We start from the raw sequence: 24569 nt of genomic DNA, 5'->3' as shown, positions 1-24569 counted from the left end.
TCATTGTCCTGCTAGAAGACCCAAGATCTCGGACCCAAACCCAGCTTTCTGACACTGGGCTGTACAGTGCGACCCAAAATCCGTTAGTAATCCTCAGATTTCATGATGCCTTGTACACATTCAAAGCACCCAGTGCAAGAGGCAGAAAAACAACCCCAAAACATCATTGACCCTCCACCATATTTCACTGTAGGTACTGTGTTCTTTTCTTTGTAGGCCTCATTCCGTTTTCGGTAAGCAGTAGAATGATGGGCTTTACCAAAAAGCTCTATCTTGGTCTCATCTGTCCACAAGACGTTTTCCCAGAAGGATTTTGACTTACTCAAGTTCATTCTGTCAAAATCTGTGTCAGCAGTGGGGTCCTCCTGGGTCCCCTCCATAGCATTTCATTTCATTTAAATCTTAACGGATAGTTTGCGCTGACACTGATGCTCCCTGACCCTGCAGGACAGCTTGAATATTTTTGGAACTTGTTTGGGGCTGCTTATTCACCATCCGGACTATCCTGCGTTGACACCTTTCATCAATTTTTCTCTTCTGTCCACGCCCAGGGAGTTGCAAACTTCTTGATAATGTTGCGCACTGTGGACAAAGGCAAATCTAGATCTCTGGAGATGGACTTGGAACCTTGAGATTGTTGATTATTTTTCCACAATTTTGGTTCTCAAGTCCTCAGACAATTCTCTTCTCCTCTTTATGTTGTCCATGCTTAGTGTGACACACCCAGACACACAATACAAAGACTAAGTGAACTTCTCTCCTTTTTATCTGCTTTCAGGTGGGATTTTTATATTGCCCACACCTGTTACTTGCCCGAGGTGAGTTTAAAAGAGCATCACATTCTTGAAACAATCTTACTTTTCCACAATTTTGAAAGGGTGCCAATAATTTTGTCCAGCCCATTTTTGGAGTTTGGTGTGACATTATGTCCATTTTTCTTTTTTCCCCTCCTTTTTGGTTTAGTTCCAATACACAGAAAGGGAATAAACATGTGTATAGCAAAACATGTGTTACTGCAATCCTTTTCTGTGAGAAATACTTAAATTTTCTTGAAAAATTTCAGGGGTGCCAACATTTACGGCCATGACTGTATACACTATCCAAAGGATAGGGAATAACATGTCTAATCGTGGGGGGCCCAGCCCCTGTGGACCCCTGCAGTCTCTGCTGCGGCACCCCAGTCATCTGGTGCACGGAGCGAACTCTGCTCCATGCCGGATGACTGGCGACCACAGCTGCCATGCCCCCTCCATTCAGGTCTATGGGGGGAAGGAGTGAAGGCTGTGTACTAGCCGTCACACCCCTTCCGATTAATATGAATTGAGGAGAAGTGGCCTGACGTCACAAACACGGAAGGCCTGGATATCGCGGGGGGTCCCAGCAGCCGGACCCCCGCATTCAAACATGTTATCTCCTATCCTTTAGATAGTGGATAACACGTCTAGGGGCAGAGCACCCCTTTAAGTACTACAGATAAACAGGAATAAGAAGGAATAAAGAGAAATATGTGTAGTGCCTATAGTAATCACCTTTCCTGGATATTATGTCCTGTAAAACAGTCCTAGTATTAAGTGGGAATAGCCTGATCATCCCATCATTGTTATCATGTATAGGCCCAAAGTCAGAGGTCGCACTACTGAGAGTCTCTGCTTTCTATCAGGTGTCATGTGACCATGGATCCTCAAGGAGATCCAAACCACAGTCCATATCAATGTCCACACATAGCCGCACTTACATGGGGTGCTTGTCATACATGACCGGCAGGAACTCATCCACTGGTAGCATCTTTTTCAGAGGTTCTACACTGAGGAGCTTCTTGGCCCCCTGCAGGGAGATCAGGTATCCCAGCGTCCAGTAGGAGTAGTCAGAGACCACCAGATTTCGGACCCCAGGTACAGGCTCTTCAGGCTCGTCCACCTGCATCCGTTTTCTACCTAGATAACTACAAGACAAAAAAGGGATGTCATTTTGATGGTGGATAAAAACAACCACAACATAGTACCAGAAAATAACCTAAAAAATTGAGATAATCATAGGAATAGAGAGCAGTGTTTTCCAACCAGGGTGCCTCCAGCTGTTGCAAAACAACAACTCCCAGCATGCCCGGACAGCCGTCGGCTGTCCGGGCATGCTGGGAGTTGTTGTTTTGCAACAGCTGGAGGCACCCTGGTTGGAAAACCTTGGAATAGAATGAACAGTGTACTGTGCTGCTGAATCTGTGTGCGCTATATGAAGAATTTTTTAATATAGTAAGGATGCCAATCACACACACTGTATACAGGACACTATTGTCTACAGAAGGCACATGAGGATCGGTATCATGGGGGCGCACTCCTGATCATAAAGATTAGAAAAAGGAAGCGGCAGGTATCAGGACACGTCATCTATTGAAAACCGGTTTTCACCTTCATTGCACGACACAAGGATCTCTTTATTGACTATTTTTGGTAGTTCTCCTGTAAGACAAGGGAACAGATTGTCCATTCTGGAAAAAGCGGGGCCGATACTTACATTCGGCTTCCGCAAATTAGAATTCTTCTTAGGAATCGAAAAATTTTCCCACTGCAGAATTAACCCTTCCCCCACTACCAAAGCAAAGCAAAAAAAATTTTAAAAAAAAAAGCAAAAAAAATGTAAAAAAAACACCACACATTGTGACGGCCAACTTGATATTTAAGATTTTTTTTTCCTTAAAGGAGAACTCCAGAATACAAAAATTATCGTCCATACTGCCGGCAGTAAAATAATAAACAGGTACATACCTTCCTTCACTCCCCCGGGGCCTCCGGTAACAGTCTTCGGTCTCCGCAGCGATCCTCTTCCTTGTTGCCGGTGGTCGGCGAATCATACTGCACTCAGCCAATCACCGGCCGCAGCAAAGTCCCAACTCGGCCGGCGATAGGCTGAGCGGCAGTGTGACGTTTTTGGCCCCGGCAGCAGGTGCCGGTGTAGTGAAGAATTTTGTGTCCTGAAGTGTTCTCACACTGCCGCTCAGCCTATCACCGGCCGAGTCGGGACTTCACTGCGGCCGGTGATTGGCTGAGTGCAGTATGACTCGCCGACCACCGGCAACCAGGAAAGAGGATCGCGGCGGAGACCGAAGTGGGTTTTACCTGAGGCACCGGGGGAGCGAAGGAAGGTATGTCTTTATTTATTTTTTTACTGCCGGCAGTATGGGGGACAATTTTTGTATTCTGGAGTTCTCCTTTAAGTAAGAGAAGGTTAAAAGGGCTTATCCAAGATGAGGTCTACAGAAGCTAATTTTATACCAAAAACACCACCACCCACATCCTCAGGTTATGCGTGGTATTAAAACTTCACTCCATTCACTCCAATAGAACTGAGCTGCAGTACCACACACAACCCGTGGACAGGGGTGGTGCTGTTTTTCTACTCCTGGATAACACCTTTACCTCATACTTATAAGTAAGCATATATTCCCTTGCCAGCAGTCCACATCATCCGGACTCCGGCGGCCATATTTACTCCGCCCTACCCAGCCATCAAACTCACATGAGATCCCAATCCAATTTAGCTTTCTCCAAATCCTGAAGCAGGTTCAACAGCCGCCTCTTAAAGAAGATCTCAAACCTCAGGTCATCTTCAAACACGGCTGAAAACGCCAGCGAGCGCTCAGAGATCTACAGAGAGAAAAGGTTGCAGAGGAATTCGTTAAGGAATGGTAATAAAGATATTTCCAGGAAAGACGTTTATTAAAGGGGTACTCCACTGGAAAACTTTTTTAAATCAACTGGTGCCAGAAACTTAAACAGATTTGTGAATTACTTCTATTAAAAAATCTTAATCCTTCCAGTACTTTTCAGCTGCTGTTATGATCCACAGGAAGTTATTTTCTTATTTTATTTCCTTTCTGCCTGACCACAGTGCTCTCTGCTGACACCTCTGTCCATTTTAGGAACTGTCCAAGGTAGGAGTCAATCCCCATAGCAAACCTTTCCTGCTCTGGACAGTTCCTAAAATGGACAGAGGTGTCAGCAGAGAGCACTGTGGTCAGGCAGAAAGGAAAATCAAAAAGAAAATAACTTCCTGTCAATCATAACAGCAGCTGATAAGTACTGGAAGGATTAAGATTTTTTAATAGAAGTAATTTACAAATCTGTTTAACATTCGGGCACCAGTTGATTTAAAAAAAAAAAATATATATATATATATATATATATATATATATATATATATATATATATATATATATATATATATATATATATATATGTTTTCCAGTGGAGTACCCCTTTAAGATGAGGAGGAGAATGAGGGGGCTAGAAATCCTCCTAAAGAAATAGTTCACTGAATACTCTTATTCCCTATCCACGGTAGAGGGCAGTGTTTAACAGCCAATGTGCCTCCAGCTGTTGCAAAACTACAACTCCCAGCATGCCCGGACAACCTTTGGCTGTTCGGGCATGCTGGAAGTTATAGTTTTGCAATAGCTGGAGGCAGCTTGGTTCGACACTTTCCTGGCTGCGGCAGGAGCTTTCCGCACTCCTCTACCCCCATTTAGAACAGCAGGACAGCCAAGCCTAGCCACCCCAGAAATGTCTGGGCATCCTTGGAGTTGTAGTTGTGCAACAGCTGGAGGCACATTTAATGGGAAACCCCGCTATAGGGGATAAGTATCTGATCATGGGGTCCGACAGCAGAGATCCCCCGCTCTCAGAGAGGAGCAAGAGCTGTAAGCGGCCCACCCTCCATTCATTTGTATAGGAGCGCTGGATATACCAGAGTGCATCACCTCCAGCGCTCCAAGCTCCGGCTCTTAGGCTAGGTTCAGACTACGGAATTTCTGTCTGCAATTCCACTTTGAAATTGCAGGCGGAAATTCCGCTTGCTAAAATGTATATTGTAGTGAATGGGTTTCACGCTTCGGAATTTGTGAAGTAGAATTTGTGAACGGAAAATCCACTTGGAAATTTGCGCCTGAAGAATGGCTTTGCTCTTTCTTTAGGCGGAAATACTCGCGGAACACATTGTAGTCTATTGGAGACTGCAGTGTGCGCGGTCCTAGCGCCGACTGATTCAGCCGGCGTTGGCCGCACTCGGAATCTCCGGGCGGAAATTTTCTGCCCGGAGATTCCGTAGTCTGAACCTAGCCTAAGAGCCAGGGTCTCGTTTCAGAAAATGGGGGTGGTCCAAACGGTCAAACCCACCGTGATAAGATACTTATTCTCTATCCTGTTTTATCCGGACAAACTCTTTAACACTGGTGCATTTCAAGGATTTATTTATTTTTTTTAGAAAGTTTTTTTTTTTTATTCTACTAGAAACCTAATATTAAAGCAAATTTGTAAATCCCTTAAAGGGGTACTCCGCCCCTAGACATCTGTTACAGCTTTTTTCTACACATGTTGCAGGGCACGTTAGCAGAAGAATGATGACCAGTGTCAGGTGACCTACTGGGAGAACGGTGCAACAGGACCGTTTGGGAACGTTAAAGTGGTACTCCGCCTATAGAATCTTATCCCCTATCTAAAGTTTGTGGGAGTCCCGCCGCTGGGAACCCCCTCGATCTCGGGTGTGGCACCCCAGACATCCGGTGCACGGAGCGAACTTCACTCAGTGCTGGATACTGGTGGTGTAGGGTGGAGGCTCGTGACGGCCATCACGCCCTCTCCCATAGACTTGCATTGAGGGGGCGTGGCCATGACATCACGAGTCTCCAGCGCTGCACTCTAACGAAGGCAGGGTGCAACAGAGATCGCAGGGGTCATCAGCGGCGGAACCCCCGCAATTTGACCTCTCATCCCCTATCTTTTAGATAGGGGATAAGATTCTATAGGCGGAGTACCACTTTAATGTTCCCAAACGGTCCTGTTGCACCGTTCTCCCAGTAGGTCACTTGACGCTGGTCATCATTCTTCTGCTAACATGCCCTGCAACATATGTAGAAAAAAGCTGTACCCCGGTCTTCTTATACTGAGCATGCGATGAGATGATCGGTCTATTTCCACATACATCAGAGCTGACGTACTATTACAGCGCACCGCGCAGCAGGCAGTATACGTGATATCGGCAGGAAAAAAAGGAAAAATAAAAAGACTGGTGTCACGTGATCTGTGAGCCGCAACAGGACCACTAAAGAAAGGGCATTTATAAAAGCTGCTTTATTTCAGGTTTCTAGTAGGAGGAAAAACTCTTTTTAGAAATTGGAAAACCCCTTTTCTATAGCAATTATAAAGACCATTCAAAAAACTCTCCAATAATAGAAAACCACTCACTTCCTTCCAGATGTTGTAGTGGCTGAGGAAGCAGCCCATCTCTCCTCGGGTCAGGGGGCGCCCGTGATAAGGATCCTTATACCCCGGCAGCATCTGTATGCCTAGAGCGGTCACCTGAGATTCATTCAGTGCCCTGGATAAAACAAAGACATTTTTTTTATTTATATTTATATATTATATATATATATATATATATAAAATAAATAAAATTAGTTTAAAAAAAACGATAAAAAAAATACTATTACATTTTGTTATTACTGAAAAAAAAAAAAAAAAATACTATTAGATATTATTATTATTAATAAAATTATTAAAGGGTACTCCACAAACTGTTCCGAACGCTGGAGCTGGCGTCGGGAGCTCATGATGTCATAGCCCCGCCCCCTCGATGCAAGTCTATGGGAGGGGGCGTGACGGCTGTCACGCCCCCTCCCATAGACTTGCATCGAGGGGGCGGGACGTGACGTATTGAGGGGGCGGGGCTATGACGTCAGGAGCTCCCGGCGCCGGCTCCAGCGTTCAGAACAGTTTGTTCCAAACGCTGAGCAGCGGAGTACCCCTTTAATACTAAATAAAAAATAAAAATAAAAAAACACAACAACAACCCCTATATTATTTATTTCTACTATTATTTTTCTTTTTATATTTTATCAGAAAAAAACAACAGTTCTTAATAAACTACTACTACTACCACCACCCACTACTACCACCACCTAATACTAATTACTACTATGTGTGAGATCAGGATGTGGTCTATAAGCTGTGTATACAATGGAACTATAAATGGCACTGGAATGTGTATATACTATAAAGAGGACACAGACTGCAGTGTAGTCACATATACGACCGCCCCGGTGTGTTTACTACACATGTCACATATGGAGGGTGAACATACAGACTCCTGATGGAGGAGGAATGAATATTCTCCTCATCGAAAAGACAGCAATGATTCCCTATGATACGACGATACAAAGAGTCTGTATACGTTGCAGCCCCAGCCTTTGTCCATGTCGTCCTGTTTGGTAGACAATCCCCATCTGTCCTCGTTCTGATGAGTATTTTGATATGTTTGTTATTTGGAGTCAGACTATGGACATCCATACGATGCGTCTATTTATTTCTCCTAAAATATATGGAGTCTATTGGGGCATGTTGACCTTGCAGACCTGGCCCTTTCATTTCATACATTAAAGGGGTACTCTGGCGCTTAGACATCTTATCCCCTATCCAAAGGATAGGGGATAAGATGCCTGATCGCGGGGGTCCCGCCACTGGGGACCCCTGTGATCTTGGACGCCGCACCCCGTTAGAATCAGTCCCTGGAGCGTGTTCGCTCCGGGTCTGATTACTGTCGATCACAGGGACGGAGCATTGTGACGTCACGATCCGCCCCCTCAATGCAAGACTATGGGAGGGGGCGCAACAGTTGTCACGCCTCCTCCCATAGGCTTGCATTGAGGGGGCGGAGCGTGACGTCACATGGGGGCGCAGCCGTTACGTCACTATGCTCCGTCCCGTGATCGACAGTAATCAGACCCGGAACTGATTCTAATGGGGTGCGGCGTGCAAGATCATGGGGGTCCACAGCGGCGGGACCCCCGCGATCAGGCATCTTATCCCCTATACTTTGGATAGGGGATAAGATGTCTAAGCGCCAGAGTACCCCTTTAAAGGGGTTATCCACCATAAAGGTGATTTTAGTACTTACCTGCTAGATAGTAATGGACATGCTTAGAAAGGATTTGTGCGTGTCTTGGGGCTTAAAGGGGTACTCCAGTGGGAGAAAAAAAAAATTGTCATATCAACTGTCTCCGGAAAGTTAAAAAGATCTGTAAATTACTTCTATTTAAAAATCATAATCCTTCTAGTACTTATCAGCTGCTGTATACTACAAATATACTACAGAGGAAGTTTTATAGTTCTTTCCAGTCTGACCACAGTGCTCTCTGCTGACACCTCTGTATGTATCAGGAACTGTCCAGAGTAGAAGCAAATCCCCATAGCAAACCTCTCCTGCTCTGGACAGTTCCTGACATGGACAGAGGTGTCAGCAGAGAGCACTGTTGTCAGACAAAAGAACTACTCAACTTCCTCTGTAGCATACAGCAGCTGATAAGTACTGGAAGGATTCAGATTTCTTTAATAGACGTAATTTACAAATCTGTTTAATTCTCTGTCACCGGTTGATTTGAAAAAAATTTATTTTAACTGGAGTACCCCTTTAATGGCTGAATTGAGAGTCTACCATACCGCTGCTGCTTTCTTTTTGAGAAATGGCTATTTCCTTTTGGAGTTCCTTCTCTCCAACTAAAAGTCCCAGGATCCCTTGTTTGTAAGAGTGAGGTCACATTACTTCCTCCCACATATCAGTCAACCTACCCGTTGCAGCACAGCTGAGCTCCCTTCCATGCCTACTGTGCCTAAAACTATGGTTTCCTGCAGCCCTGTGGAGAATGATCTCCCTCCCACTTGCGATCGCTCCTCCCATTGAAGAAAAGACAGGTTCCTTCTGAACACCTGACTAGTGATGTAATGTCTTGGGCCGCACTGACCACCTGGGAAAAGCTGAGACGGCACTCATTTTGTATGTTGCTAAAAATGAACATCGGGCAAAGATCACATAAGAATTGCAAGAACATCCATCAAACACAGGTACAGACACTATATTATAAACTACACTAACTTTACAGCCCCTGTAGCATAGTCCAAAAAAAACAACCAAAAAAACCTTGGAATACTTCTTTAAAAGCCCACTATATAACATCGCCTTTCTCTTGAAGGAGGTTATGACATATACTAGTTTACTGTTCCCATCTTTCCTATTTGTATCCCCCCCAGGTAGCAGAATATTTTACACTTTGTATATGTGTGTAGACCTTCAGGACAGAGCGCCAAACCTACCAGGAGAACATCCACCTTAGAAAAGGGGTACTCCACCGGAAAAACATTTTCTTTTAAATCAACTGGTGCCAGAAAGTTAAACAGATTTGTAAAGTTACCTCTATTAAAAAAAATCTCAATCCTTCCAGTACTTATCAGCTGCTGTATGCTCCACAGGAAGTTCTTTTCTTTTTTAATTTCTTTTCTGCCTGACCACAGTGCTCTCTGCTGACACCTCTGTCCACGTCAGGAACTGTCCAGAGGTGTCAGCAGAGAGCACTGTGGTCAGACAGCAAAGAGATTCAAAAAGAAAAGAACTTCCTCTGTAGTAAACAGCAGCTGATAAGTACTGTAAGGATTAAGATTTTTTTTTTTAAAGTACTGTGATTTACAAATCTGTTTAACTTTCTGGCACCAATTGATAAAAAAATAACAAAAATGGGTTTTCTACCAGAGTACCCCTTTAAGATGTCCAGATGTGACAACCTACCGTGTTTCCCCGAAAATAGTACCTACCCCGAAAATAGGCCCTAGCCGGATGGGGTGGGCTGCAATATAAGCCCTACCCCGATAATAAGACCTAGACCAGTGGTCTCCAACCTGCGGACCGCCAGATGTTGCAAATGTTTGCAACATCTGGAGGTCCGCAGGTTGAAGACCACTGACCTAGACAATGCCAAATATTAAAAAGCAATCTTTAACTTACCTTCGTCCTCCGTTCCCCCGTTGCTAAGGAACCGGCCTCGCTGTCCTCCGCTGTTCTTGCTTGCCGGCCGGCTTCTTACATGACAGTAGGCTCAGCCTATCATCGGCAGAGGCGGGACATCGCTGCGGCCGGTGATAGGCTGAAGGCTCTGAGACGTCACAACACCAGGAACAGCGGAGGGACCATGAGGCCGGTGCCTTAGCAACGGGGGAACGGAGGACGAAGGTAAGTTAAAGATTGCTTTTTAATATTTGCAGCCCGGGCACAAGAATAGATACAGCGCAGCGGCTGATAATTATTTGGCAGGGGGGGGGGGGGAGAGAAGCTGCGCTCGCAGGTTACAGATGATCAGGGGATTGTGGGGTGCAGCGCTGGGCTGATAAACCGGCGGGGGTGGGGGGGGGGGGGTTAGGGACGTTGGGGGGCATTTACACCCCCCCCCCATTATTATCATGTGATATGCGCAGCTCGCACATATCACATGATGATAATGGGGGGGGGGTAAATACCGTGGAACCGCCATGTTGTTCAATGTGCATACCCTGAAAATTAGCCCTAGTGTGTTTTTTGGGGCTACAATTTATATAAGACCCGGTCCTATTTTCGGAGAAACACGGTACCTACCAGATGTTCTTCAGCAGTGGTGAACTGACTGCTTTTTACTTTACAGCACTGTTGCAAAACTACAACTCCCTTCAGGCCCTGACAGCCTGTGGCTGTCAGGGCCTGAAGGGAGTTGTAGTTTTGCAACAACCGGAGAGCCACAGGTTGGTAAGCAGTGTTCTATTGACGTGAAGGGAGGACTGGTTTACTCTCTAGGACAGCTGTAGAAGGAATTGGCGCCGGTCTTGACAGCTGCGAAGGCATATGTACGGCTCATGACTTCATCAGCGAACAATGTGGCAGAAGAAAAACTCTTAAAAAAATTTTTTTTTTAAATCTTTTTAAAGCCATAAAGTATTTCTAAAAGAACTCAGACACCTGCGAAGCGATCATTCCTTCCATACGGGATGATGTTCTGTAACTATTCAGGTAGACTATTTCGATCCTAGACCCTCTTGAGGTTGGGTCCCATTTCCCACTGGGCTACACAAACATTAGGCCGGGTTCACGCCACGTTTTTGCTATACAGTTCCCTTATATGTTTTCAATTTAAAAACCTTACGGAACCGTATTGAAAACCTTATGCACTGACTCTCCATTGAAAACCGTATGCCAAAAGATGCATCAGGTTGTATCCGTTTTGCACCTTGTACGGTTTTTGTCAGGTTTTTTTCCCGTACCCAAAACTGTAGCCTACCACGGTTTTAGGTCCGGGTGAAAAACCATATTGAAACTTTTATTTGTTTTCTTAACATGGGAACCATACGGAACAATATGTGCGTACGGTTTCGTCTGGTTTTCACTATATGATTTTTGACTCTGCACTGTTTTTTTCTTGGTATTTCAATCAAACAAGTGAAACTTTATTCATAATGCAGTTAAAAGTTAAAAACGTATACTTTTTTTCTTAAATGTATACAACCGGACATCATTTTTCAAACAGTATACTAGGGATCGACCAATTATCGGTTTGGCCAATATTATCGGCCAATATTCACGATTTTGGAAGTTATGGGCAATTACCTTGCCGATAATCCGACAATGCCCCGCCTCCCCGCAACGCCCCCCCCCCCCACTGCACCCCCACAGCACCGCACCGCCCCAGCCAGAGACCGCAGATGCCCCATTGCCTCCCCCATCCACGGTTTTATAATTACCTGTTCCCGGGGTCAACGCTACTTCTGGCTCCTGCAGCGTCCTGCGTTACGCTGTGAGCTGCTCAATGACGAATGACATCCTCAACGGGACGTCACCGTCAGTGCGCACAGTGACAGCTCAGGACGCCACCGGAGTTAGAAGTAGCGTGGACCCCGGGAACAGGTAATTATAAAACCGGGGATGGGGGAGGCAATGGGGCAGCGGCGGTGGTTGGACTAAGGACTGGCAGGGGGAGAGAAGCGGGCGGCGGCGGTCTCTGGCCAGAGCATAGGGAGAGGGAGGGGGAGAGGGGGTTGGACTCAGGAGGACCCCAGGACAGGCAGGGGGAGAGAAGATGGTGGCGGCGGTGGTGCCGAAATAGACGATAACTTATACCAATATTCCGGTATAAGTTATCGGCTATCGGCCTTAAAGTCCACAGATTATTGGTTTTGGCCCTAAAAAAAAAAAAAAAAAAAAAAACACATATCTGTCGATCCCTACCGTATACGGATTAAAATTTGTACACAGGTTTTTATACAGTTTAGTCAGGTTTTAAGGAATCCGTTTTTTATTAAAAACCTGATACGTGAACTGTATTGCAAAAACGTGATGTGAACCCAGCCTTAGGAGGATTGTATCCTTATACTTGAGATTCCAGGAATTTTTTTTTTTCGTTTTCTGAAGCCAGGAAGGGGTTAATGTAGCCCGACACCGTCGCCATACTCTGTCTATACAGCTTCACGGCCTTACGTTTTTGTCTTTTTTTTTTTTGGAAAGAGAAATGCCTGTTTCCACCTCTACGGAGAAGGCTCCTCAGAAGGTGCGGAGGGCTGCCGTATGGAAGGAATGATCGCTTCGCAGGTGTCGGAGTTCTTTTAGAAATACTTTCTGGCTTTAAAAAAAAAAAAAGACATTTTTAAGAAGAGTTTTTCCTTCCTCCACATTGTTCGCTGATGAAGTCATGAGCCGTACATATGCCTTCACAGCTGTCAAGACCGGCGCCGATTCCTTCTACAGCTGTCCTCCCTTCACATCCATAGAACAAGGCTTACCAGCCCTCCGCACCTTCTGAAGAGCCTTCTCCATAGCGCTGGAAACAGGCACTTCTCTTTCCCAAAAAAAAAAAAAAAAAAAGACAAAAACGTAAGACCATGAAGCTATTTGCATAGTATGGCCATGGTGTCGGGCTACATTAACCCCTTCCTGGCTTCAGAAAAAAAATAAAATAAACAATTCCTGGAATCTCAAGTATACAGGATACAATCCTCCTAATGCTTGTGTAGCCCAGTGGGAAATGGGACCCAACCTCAAGAGGGTATAGGATCGAAATAGTCTACCTGAATAGGTATAGGGCGCGGGTCTGACTGACCGAGGTCATAGCGCTTTGTGCACTTGGTTGTGGCCCTGTCTGGTATTGCAGTTTAGTCGCATTCACCGGAACAGGACTGAGCAGTAGTACTAGGTGCCGCCACAACTATTGCGCTGTCCCAGTGTACAATGGAGGGGGTATGGCTGATCATCAGAATTCCGAACCTAACAGACCCTAATGGTCTATAACAGTGGTCTCCCAACTACGCCCCTCCAGATGTTGCAAAACTACAACTCCCAGCATGCCCGGACAGCCAACGGCTGTCCGGGCATGCTGGGAGTTGTAGTTTCGCAACATCTGGAGGGCCATAGTTCGGAGACCATTGGCCTATAATATAAAGATAGGCCATCAGAGTGATGGATTAAGCAAACCCCTTTAAATGCACTATCCAATATTATAAAAACAAAAACAGCGCCAGTTTAGATCGCACTGGTTATTGTCGGGTAAAGCGTGCGGCAGCGTTCTTCCCTCCGCCTGACTCATTCACTGCATAGACTTAAAAGGGGTACTCCGGTGGAAAACTATTTTATTTTTATTTTTTTTAAAGCAACAGGTGCCAGAAAGTTAAACAGATTTGTAAATTACTTCTATTTAAAAATCTTAATCCTACCAGTACTTATCAGCTGCTATAGGCTCCAGAGGAAGTTGTGTAGTTCTTTCCAGTCTGACCACAGTGCTCTCTGCTGACACCTCTGTCCATGTCAGGAACTGTCCAGAGCAGGAGCAAATCCCCATAGCAAACCTATCCTTGCTCTTGACAGTTCTTGAAAGAGGTGTCAGCAGAGAGCACTGTGTTCAGACTGAAAGGGAATTCAAAAAGAAAAGAACTTCCTCCATAGTATACAGCAGCTGATAAGTACTGGAAGGATTAAGCTTTTAAAATAGAAGTAATTTACATATCTGTTCAATGTTCTGGCAACAGTTGATTTAAAAAAATATATAATTTAATGAAATAAAAATGTTTTTTTACTGAAGTACCCCTTTAAGCAGTGAATGAGTTGAGTTTGAGTGCCAGCTGGGAGTGAGGAGCCCACTCCTCCGGGTTATAACTGGTGACCACAGTGAGTCCTAGAACCGAGACCCGGTTTGATCTAAGTCTGAACAAGCAATTCTAAATAAAAGAAATCTTAATGGGACTCCCTGTGTTCCTGCTGGAGGACTCCAACATTGGAACGGCTATACGAGAAAAAAAAAAAAGATTTAGGGCCCATTCACACTAAAGATTTTCCAAGCAGAGTTCTGCTTGGAAAATACGGTGCAGCAGCCTCTCATTGTGCTCTGAAATGCACCGACGTCTATCGAGACGACATCTCCATGGGGTCCTAGCTCCGGCTGGTTTCGCAGGCGCCCGCTCCAGACGAAATCTCCACCTGGAGATTCTGTAATGTGAAGGAGTCCTTAAAGGAGTACTCCGGTACATTTTGTTCAGAACGCTTGGAGCCGGAGGCTGTGATATCACGCCATACCCTTCCATTCACGTCTACGGGGGGGGGGGACATGTTGCCTGACACGCCCTCTCCCAAAGACATGAATGGAGGGGGTGTGGCCATAACATCATGACCACTGCAGCAGGAACCCAGCGTTTGTTTAGAACGCTGAGTGCTGCGGGAGATCACAGGGGGTCCCAGCAGCGGGACCCCTGCAATCAGACATCTAATCCCCTATCCTTTGGAGTACCTCTTTAAAGTCTGTCCGGGCATGCTGGGAGCTGTGGTTTTGTAACAGCTGGAGGCACCTTGGTTGGGAAATACTGCAGTTCACCAATGGATACAGCAGCTACAGGACTATAAGATCTCAAGATAGAAAGACGTAAGATTAAGGTTTTCTGACGGGAAGTGGCCACGGGCGATCTGCCAGGTACTCGGCCCAATAAAGTCACCAACTCCCTTTCTTAAGAAGTATTTGTTTATTAAAAGACATAAAATCAAATTTCCAGTTTCACTTCCTGAGAATTATTATGATGTAATTTCACAAGCAACAGAGATTGTAATGTCATTTAGTATTTTTTTTGTTGTAATGAATATTAACCCCCATCATGCCTCAGGATAGAGCAGTATTCAAAATAAAATAATATACACAGTGGGGGAGATTTAACAAAACCTGTCCTGAGGAAAAGCTGCTGAGTTGCCCATAGCAACCAATCAGATCGCTTCTTTCATTTTGCAGAGGTCATTTAAAAAAAGGAAAGAAGCGATCTGATTGGTTGCTATGGGCAACTCAGCAACTTTTCCTCTGGACAGGTTTTGACAAATCTCCCCCACTGTGTATATATAATAAAATAATATACACATACACTGCATTTATATATTTTTTTTCAATAAAGAAAAAAAAATTTAAGGCTGCAGATGCACTACATGTGACCCTACATAATTATATAATAATGAAAATTAACGCTGCGGACGCCCTACACTAATATATCCATACATACATACATCTATCAACCCATGGAGGTCTGGATATGGAATCACAAGCAAAATCTAAGTGGAAAACCCCACTACAGGCTGATCCAACTTGGATGTAATGTCCTTAAAACAAGTCATAATGAGGCTCAGTAGTATGTGTGGCCTCCACGTGCCCATATGACCTCCCTACAATGCCTGGGCATTCTCCTGATGAGGTGGAGGATGGTCTCCTGAGGGATGTCCTCCCAGACCTGGACTAAAGCATCCGCCAACTCCTGGACAGTCTGTGGTGCAACGTGGCGTTGGTGGATGGAGCGACACATGATGTCCCAGATGTGCTCAGTGGGATTCAGGTCTGGGGAACGGGCGGTCCAGTCCATAGCATCAATGCCTTCCTCTTGTAGGAACTGCTGACACACTCCAGCCACATGAAGTCTAGCATTGTCTTGCATTTGGTCTCACAAGGGATCCGAGGATCTTGGTACCTAATGGCAGTCAGGCTACCTCTGGCAAGCACATGGAGGGCTGTGCGGCCCCCCAAAGGAATGCCACCCCACACCATTACTGACCCACCACCAAACCGGTCATGCTGGAGGATGTTGCAAGTAGCAAAACATTCTCCACGGCGTCACATGAGTGTGAACCTGCTTTCATCTGTGAAGAGCACAGGGCGCCAGTGGCGAATTTGCCAATCTTTGTGTTCTCTGGCAAATGCCAAACGTCCTGCACGGTGTTGGGCTGTAAGCACAACCCCCACCTGTGGATGTCGTTCCCTCATACCACCCTCATGGAGTCTGTTTATGACCGTTTGAGTGGATACATGCACATTTGTGGCAGTGTTCCTTCTGCTCCTCCTTGCACAAAGGCAGAGGTAGCGGTCCTGCTGCTGGGTTGTTGCCCTCCTACAGCTTCCTCCAGGTCTCCTGATGTACTGGCCTGTCTCCTGGTAGCGCCTCCATGCTCTGGACACTACGCTGACAGACACAGCAAACCTTCTTGCCACAGCTCGCATTGATGTGCCATCCTGGATGAGCTGCACTACCTGAGCCACTTGTGTGGGTTGTAGACTCATGCTACCACTAGAGTGAAAGCACCGCCAGCATTCAAAAGTGACCAAAACATCAGCCAGGAAGCATAGGAAGCATAGGAACTGAGAAGTGGTCTGTGGTCACCACCTGCAGAACCACTCCTTTATTGTGGGTGTCTTGCTAATTGCTTATAATTTCCACCTGTTGTCTGTTCCATTTGCACAACAGCATGTGAAATTGATTGTCAATCAGTGTTGTTTCCTGATTGGACAGTGTGATTTCACAGAAGTGTCATTGACTTGGAGTTACATTGTGTTGTTTAAGTGTTCCCTTAGTTTTTTTGAGCAGTGTATATATATATATACACACACACACACACACACACACACACAAAATATATACTAGAGTATAAGCCCATCTGTCCATCTGCCCCCCTACACACCTCCTCCCGTCATCCCCCCTTCTCTGGTGGCGCTGCTCTGGGCTGGCCACGGCCCCAAGAAAACTCGGTTAAGGTATGGACGCTGCCGCCTTAAAAGCAGCAGACGTCCATGTGCAGGGATGCCCCTGATGTGGCCCTTTCCTGGCTACACTCTGCAAGAGTTGGGTGTGGAGTGTGGATGAAGACAGGGGCTGCTGCATTTCTGGCCTCACTGTGCAGGTCTCCGCCCCCTCCCTCAGTATGCTGTCTGCTCTCATCTCCCCCAGCATTAGCAAAACTACAACTCCCAGCATGTCCTCACTGACAGTAGCGGGACACAAGCTGACAGTGGGAGGATTTTTCCTCCAGGTATGAGCCCTGCGCTCACAGCTGTCAATCAAGGAAGTGTGTCCATGACATAGGTGATGAGGCATGGACACAGCAGGACTAGTATGTGTCCAAGCAGGGGGGGGGGGGGCAGTTGTGTGACTGGATTTATCAGTATGAAATACTGAAAATGTTCTAATGAGAGAAATTGCAAAACCTATTGGTCATACATGCTTTACAACATATCAAAAGTTTTGGTATCTGACAGTGCCCATTTAATAACCAGGCTCTTTTTTATTTTTTTATTTGACTGGGTCTCTTTAAATGGTAATAACTTCAGAACGCTTTTTCTGAGCGGAGCGATTCTGAGACTGTTTTTTCATTACATATTGTACTTTAGTGGTGCATTTATGCTGACATTTGAGGCACTTTTTGTGAAAAACTCAAATATTGTGAAAAACTGGAAAATTTCTGGCAGTTTTTTCTTATTTTCTTATGGTGTTCACTGTGCGGTAAGAGTGATGTTATATTTATTGTGTGGGTCAGTACGATTATGGCGATACCCATTTTATAGAGCTTTCTATGTTATTTTTCCTTTTCTAAGCAAAATTCTTTTCCTGCCATTCATATTCCAACAGCCGTAACTTTTTTATTTTTCATCCGACGCCATTGAGTAAGGGCTTATTTTTTGTGGGATGAGCTGAATTTTTTATTGGTATCATTTTTGAGAAACCTGCTACCTTTTGATCTTTTTTACAGCACAATAGGACATTTTCTGATTATACAAGTTAAGGCAGGACAGGGCATGCTGGGAGTAGTAGTTTTGCAACATCTGGAGGGCCGCAGTTTATTAGTTTTGCAACATCTGGAGGACTGCAGAGTTTCGCCAAAAAGCCATTAAATATTACTACTCCAAGGTCAAACATGGTCCTATACATAGGAAAACAGATGCTTCAGGCAGACGCCCCATTTGCCAAGTTAGTCACAGAGGACGTCTAATACATTATTCCAAAGAGATAGAACAGATCATCTCAGAGCGCGGAAAAGAGCAGGTCCAAGGGCGAGAGGACACTAAATCTCTTATCCAGGTACTGCCAAGACTCTGTTCCGTTCACATATTACACACACTAGAGATGAGCGGTGGTCTGGAAAAGGTGGATACAGTCCTAGGAGACTCTTTCCTAGGACTGTATCCACCTTTTCCAGCCCACGGGAGCACCTGATAGCTGAACTAATTTATGCAGGAAAAGTCATCAACTGCCGAGCCGAGAAGTTCGTGACGAATCGAATTTACTGTAAGTTTGCTCATCTCTAACACACACCTAAGCGTTGTTTATTATAAGTATGCTTTTATAATAGTGACACCTCCCTCCCACTCTCAAATGGCGCGCCCTCCCTCCCACTCTCAAATGGCGCGCCCTCCCTCCCACCCTCAAATGGCGCGCCCTCCCTCCCACCCTCAAATGGCGCGCCCTCCCTCCCACCCTCAAATGGCGCAACCCTCCCTCCCACCCTCAAATGGCGCGCCCTCCCTCCCAACCTCAAATGGCGCGTCCTCCCTCCCACCCTGAAATGGCGCGCCCTCCCTCCCACCCTCAAATGGCGCGCCCTCCCTCCCACCCTCAAATGGCGCGCCCTCCCTCCCACCCTCAAATGGCGCGCCCTCCCTCCCACCCTCAAATGGCGCAGCCCTCCCTCCCACCCTCAAATGGTGCACGCTCTTCCCCGCTCACAAATGGCGCACGCTCTCTCTCTCTCTTTCTCATGGTGCGCTCCATTGCAGAAGACAATCACTGGCCAAGACGGTCAGCCATATTGGAGATACTTTTGAATTATCTTTCCAGTAATAAAATAGCAGCTCATTGGTGAAGTAGAAGCTAATTCTGTTGTGTCAATCAATATGGGCGCATTTCCTATTTTCTGAAGAAAAAAAATTAATAAAAAATATCTGCCATTACTTAATAAGGAAAAACCAATGGATTAGACCAGTGGTCTCCAACCTGCGGACCTCCAGATGTTGCAAAACTACAACTCCCAGCATGCCCGGACAGCCAACGGCTGTCCGGGCATGCTGGGAGTTGTAGTTTTGCAACATCTGGAGGTCCGCAGGTTGGAGACCACTGGATTAGACCTTAGCCACTGTTCTCATATCCAATTACCAAGAGAGCAGGCTTTATAATTTAGCTGGAAAAAAAAACAACTCTTGAAGGGTAGGGTCACACGTAGCGTATTTGACGCTGCATATTTCAATGATAGCAAATTTTTGGGGCGTTTCATTACTCCTACAGACTTTGCTAGCATAGAAATATGCAGCGTAAAAATACGCTACGTGTGACCCTACCCTAAAATAACTCCGATCAAACTCTGGTGGCAGAATATTTGTTTACATTCCCGGGAACATTGTAGCCCCAGACTACAGCGATCAAGATACAGAAGTCCCATGCAAGTCTATGGGACCTAAGGCAGATCTGTCTCCTGATCGCCGTAGTCTGGGGCTACGATGTTGCGATTGGGATTGGGGGTTACGCTTCAAGCCAGGTTGTCAATGATGCTGGATCTTGTACAGAGAGAGAAAAAAAAAAAAAAAAGTAAAAATGTGCTGAAGGGTAACTAGAGCCATGTTACAGCAAGTGTTTAAAATTCAAGAAAAAAAATAAATAAAAAGCCGTAAAAGACACAAAAGTCATACAGCTATAAAGAACTGAGCAAACAGTCTCCAGAGACGGAGACATGACGTCAGGCCCCCTCGTGACCTCACACCACGCCCCCACCATTCATGTCTATGGGAGGGGGCAGGACATCACGTCCAGGGAATAACGCCCGGCACACAGGTGCTGCACAGAGATCACGGGGGTCCCAGCATCGGGACCCCTGCGATCAGACATCTTATCCCATATGCTATGGATAGGGTTAAAGGGGTACTCCGGTGAAATTTTTTTTTATTTTTATTTTTTTATTTTTTTTATCAACCTGGCCAGAAAGTTAAACAGATTTGTAAATTCCAACTTAAGGTAGAAGCAGAAAGAAATCAGTCCGGCACCGCTATACTGGTATAGGTAGCATGAGGTAGCATGGCATGGTATCCGTTCGACAGGGAGATATAGAGACCAATGAGGGTGTGCTATGCCGGGGTGCTGGTTAGAAAGGCACAAGTCGCTTGTAACATCAAAACAATGTAGAAAGAACCGCACTCACCCGTGCATCGTGCACTAATATCTTTATTCCGTGGAACATCAACGGAGAACACAAGACAGTCGGCAGTTACGCCGGGGAACACGAGGTGTAGTTACAGCTGTTTCACGGGAACTCAGCCCGCTTCGTCAGACTCTGACGAAGTGGGCTGAGTTCCCGTGAAACAGCTGTAACTACACCTCGTGAGATTTGTAAATTACTTCTATTAAAACATCTTAATCCTTCCTGTACTTATTAGCTGCTGAATGCTACAGTGAAAATTATTTTCCGTTTGAAACACAGAGCTCTCTGCTGACATCACGAGCACAGTGCTCTCTGCTGACATCTCTGTCCATTTTAGGAACTGTCCAGAGTAAAAGGAAATCCCCATAGCAAACATATGCTGTTCTGGACCGTTCCTAAAATGGACAGAGATGTCAGCAGAGAGCACTGTGCTCGTGATGTCAGCAGAGAGCTCTGTGTTTCAAAAAGAAAAGAATTTCCGCTGTAGGATTCAGCAGCTAATTAGTACAGGAAGGATTAAGATTTTTTAATAGAAGTAATTTACAAATCTGTTTAACTTTCTGGCACCAGTTGATTTAAAAAAAAAAAAAAAAAAAAAAAAAAAGGTTTTCACCGGAGTACCCCTTTAAGATGTCCAAGGCCAGAATACCCCTTTAGGGTACGTTCCCACACGGCGTATTTGCTGCTGCGTATTTTATTTTCCCTGTTGAAGTCAATGGGTAGGGAAATACGCAGCACCAAATACGCAGCAAATACGCAGCAAAATACGCCGTGTGGGAACGCACCCTTAGGGTCTATTCACACGTATAGTATCCTGCGCAGATTTGATGCGCAGGATTAGAAGCGGTGTTGAGGCAATTTGTTTACCTTGAAATCTGCAGCAGAAAATTCTGTGCATAAAATCTGCGCAGAATACTGTACGTGTGAATAGACCATTAAGGTAGTTTCCAGAAGGTAAAAAGGCGAGATTGTCTATATGGAGATAAAGAACCAATACAATTTATTTATATATATATATATATATATATATATATATATATATATATATATATATATATAGAAGTGGGAAGGAGAGACGGAAGCTCATGAGAGGTACTTCCTTAATACAGAATAAACAACTACTAAAACAAAAAAAGTGTATGTACCAAGTTAAACGCTGCAATTAGAGATGAGCGAACTTACAGTAAATTCGATTCGTCACAAACTTCTCAGCTCGGCAGTTGATGATTTATCCTGCATAAATTAGTTCAGCTTTCCGGTGCTCCGGTGGGCTGGAAAAGGTGGATACAGTCCTAGGAAAGAGTCTCCTTGGACTGTATCCACCTTTTCCAGCCCACGGGAGCACCGGAAAGCTGAACTAATTTATGCAGGAAAAGTCATCAACTGCCGAGCCGAGAAGTTTGTGACGAATCGAATTTACTGTAAGTTCGCTCATCTCTAACTGCAATTTAAAAAAAAAAAATTTTTTACATTTAAAAATACACACGTTTACACTCCAGCCACAGTAATCCATAGGTGCACCATACTGTGCATAAACCATACATGCCATATAATGGGAATTCTAACATATAGCCACATCATATGGTATAGAGCAGTGGTCTTCAACCTGTGAACCTCCAGATGTTGCAAAACTACAACTCCCAGCATGCCCGGACAGCCGTTGGCTGTCCGGGCATGCTGGGAGTTGTAGTTTTGCAACATCTGGAGGTCCGCAGGTTGGAGACCACTGGTATAGAGAACCATCATATGTATGCCACTGTGTCCCAAGCTCCCCCGGCAACCAGGTCGCTCCCTTCATTTTCAAAAAGTCTTCTGGAACATGAAATAGGCGATCTGATCGGTTGCTATGGGCAACTGGTGAGGGGTTTTCCTCTACACAGGTTTGGTGTGAACAGCGTCCTGACTACTCACCGGCCGTCCACAGCATCAGACAGCTTGAAGTCAATCTCCAGCTCATAGAGGGTCCGTCTCATACGGTCTCTCCTGTCCGTCCGACGCTTCAGGTTTATGAGGAAAATCTATGAAAAAAGGAGGAGGAGATTAAACCAGAAGTCCGGACCTCGACACGGGGAGGGAAACCCGATGGCGGCCATTACTGGACACACAACCGGCTCCTCTAGTTACCTCATCCAGGGACATCTTGTCCGGCACTTTTGATGGAACAGACAGGAAACGCGATGGCTCCACTGGAGGCCCCTTCACTGGAGGAAGAAGATACCAATATATATATATATATATATATATATAAAAAACACACCATATAATGTACATAGACCCACAATCATCTTCTCCATTCACGTCTAAAAGGTTTAAAGGGTGCCAGAAAGTTATACAGATTTGTAATTACTTCTATTTAAAAATCTTAATCCTTCCACTACTTATCAGCTGCTGCATGCTCTACAGGAAGTTGTGTAGTTCTTTCCAGTCTGACCACAGTGTTCTCTGCTGCCACCTCTGTCTGTGTCAGGAACTGTCCAAAATAGGAGAAAATAGTAAACTATAGCAAACCTCTCCTGCTCCGGGGACAGTTCCTGACATGGACAGAGGTGGCAGCAGAGAGCACTGTATTCAGACTGGAAAGAACTACACAACTTCCTCTAGAGAATACAGCAGCTGATAAGTATCGGAAGGGTTAAGATTTTTAAATAGAAGTAATATAGAAATCTAGATACAAAAAGGAGCACGTGCACTCACCGCAAAGCCGAGACGATCAAGCCTGGAGGTCCGGTGGCAATGACGGGGTGTCGGGTCTCTGCATCGGCGCTGGTGTGTGGCGCTCGGAGGCTACGCTGGCTGTTTCACGCATCTATTTGCGAAACAGCCAGGGTAGCCTCCGAGCGCCACACACCAGCGCCGATGCAGAGACCCGGCACCCCGTCATCGCCACCGGAACCTCCAGGCTTGATCGTCTCTGCTTTGCGGTGAGTGCACGTATGTGCTCCTTTTTGTATCTACATTGAATATTTCACACTGTCACATGTGCAACCCCGCAGGAGACATTGACAGAGGTCGCCGAGGACCGCTCTGCTTATACAGTGGTCCCTCAAGTTACAATATTAATTGGTTCCGGGACGACAATTGTATGTTGAATCCATTGTATGTTGAGACCAGAACTCTATGGAAACCTGGTCATTGGTTCTAAAGGCACCAAAATGTCATCCAAAAATAGGAAAAAGTGAAAATTAAAGAAAAATAAGTAGATAACTAATATAGATAAAGCAAATCCATATATAATAGTAATAAAGATCTGCTGGGAGCTGTAAATCACGGTCTATGTCAGTGTTTCCCAAGAAGGGAGCCTCCAGCTGTTGCAAAACTACAACTTCCAGCATGCCCGGACAGCCAAAGGCTGTCCGGGCATGATGGGAGTTGTAGTTTTGCAACTGCTGGGGGCACCCTGCTTGGGAAACACTGGTCTATGTAGAGGACAGGAGCTTCTTCGGGGTCCTGTACAGTACACAATGTCCTAAAAAAGTAACATGGAGCCGCCCTCACCTGGTGTCCAAAGGAGCAGGTAACCCTGGTACAGGTAAAGAGTACAGAACATGTAATACCTCCCTGTACTGTAGAGGGCGCTACCAGACATCAGTCAGTGCATACGCTTCAGGAATACAGGGGTTTTACCAGTAAAATGCCCATTCTGATTGGTCAGTTCTTCCAGCCATTGACAGGTTTCACAGATCTGGACTGTCTGTACATTGTATGTTGAGTCTGGCTTCAAGTTACAATGATCCAGAAAAGACCATTGCATGTTGAAACTATTGTATGTTGAGGCCATTGTAAGTTGAGGGATCACTGTATAAGGTGATATTGCTCTTAAGAGCGCTCTCCCCTTTTTCTGTTGCTTTTGTGGATGTTCTAATATACAAATCTGTTTAACTTTCTGTCATGAGTTGATTTAAGAACTTTTTTCCCCATGGAGTACCCCTTTAATTCAGACTCCTTACACATTTTTTACATTTTTATTGGCAACTTTGGAGCAGTTTTCGTTTTCTTTTTAGTATTTGTGCTCGCTTTATTTCTGCACTTGGAGGAGCCGTGGCTTAGCGTGTGCTGAGAGATTTATTCCATTTATTGTCTGCAGAAAATTTTAATTTTTTGTGTATAAAAAGTAGAATCCACTCCCTAAAATCTGTATTTTTCCCCAAACAGTGCGCAAGCAACGCACCAGGAAGGCAAAAGAAAAATTATAATATATAATAGTAGTAATAATAATGAAAAAAAAGTAGTAAGAAAAATAACCATGGGGAGAATATTCATTT

At 45.2% G+C, this 24569-nt stretch overlaps 1 protein-coding gene across 1 annotated transcript in view; it reads right to left on the bottom strand.

The window, feature by feature from the left end:
* Positions 1–24569, bottom strand: part of COLGALT1 (collagen beta(1-O)galactosyltransferase 1) — a 70761-nt gene that overhangs the window by 7480 nt on the left and 38712 nt on the right. The window contains exons 7-11 of the mRNA XM_056570712.1: positions 22432–22508; positions 22219–22325; positions 6237–6369; positions 3514–3641; positions 1736–1942 (exon numbers count right to left, since the gene is read on the bottom strand). Coding sequence (XP_056426687.1) covers positions 1736–1942; positions 3514–3641; positions 6237–6369; positions 22219–22325; positions 22432–22508 — 652 coding nt within the window. The remainder of the gene's footprint in view (positions 1–1735; positions 1943–3513; positions 3642–6236; positions 6370–22218; positions 22326–22431; positions 22509–24569) is intronic.

This window comes from Hyla sarda, chromosome 4 (genome assembly GCF_029499605.1).
Source record: "Hyla sarda isolate aHylSar1 chromosome 4, aHylSar1.hap1, whole genome shotgun sequence".
NCBI lineage: Eukaryota > Metazoa > Chordata > Amphibia > Anura > Hylidae > Hyla > Hyla sarda.
The sequence above is the reverse complement of the archived record's forward strand: the minus strand, read 5'-3'. Positions and strand labels throughout refer to the sequence as shown.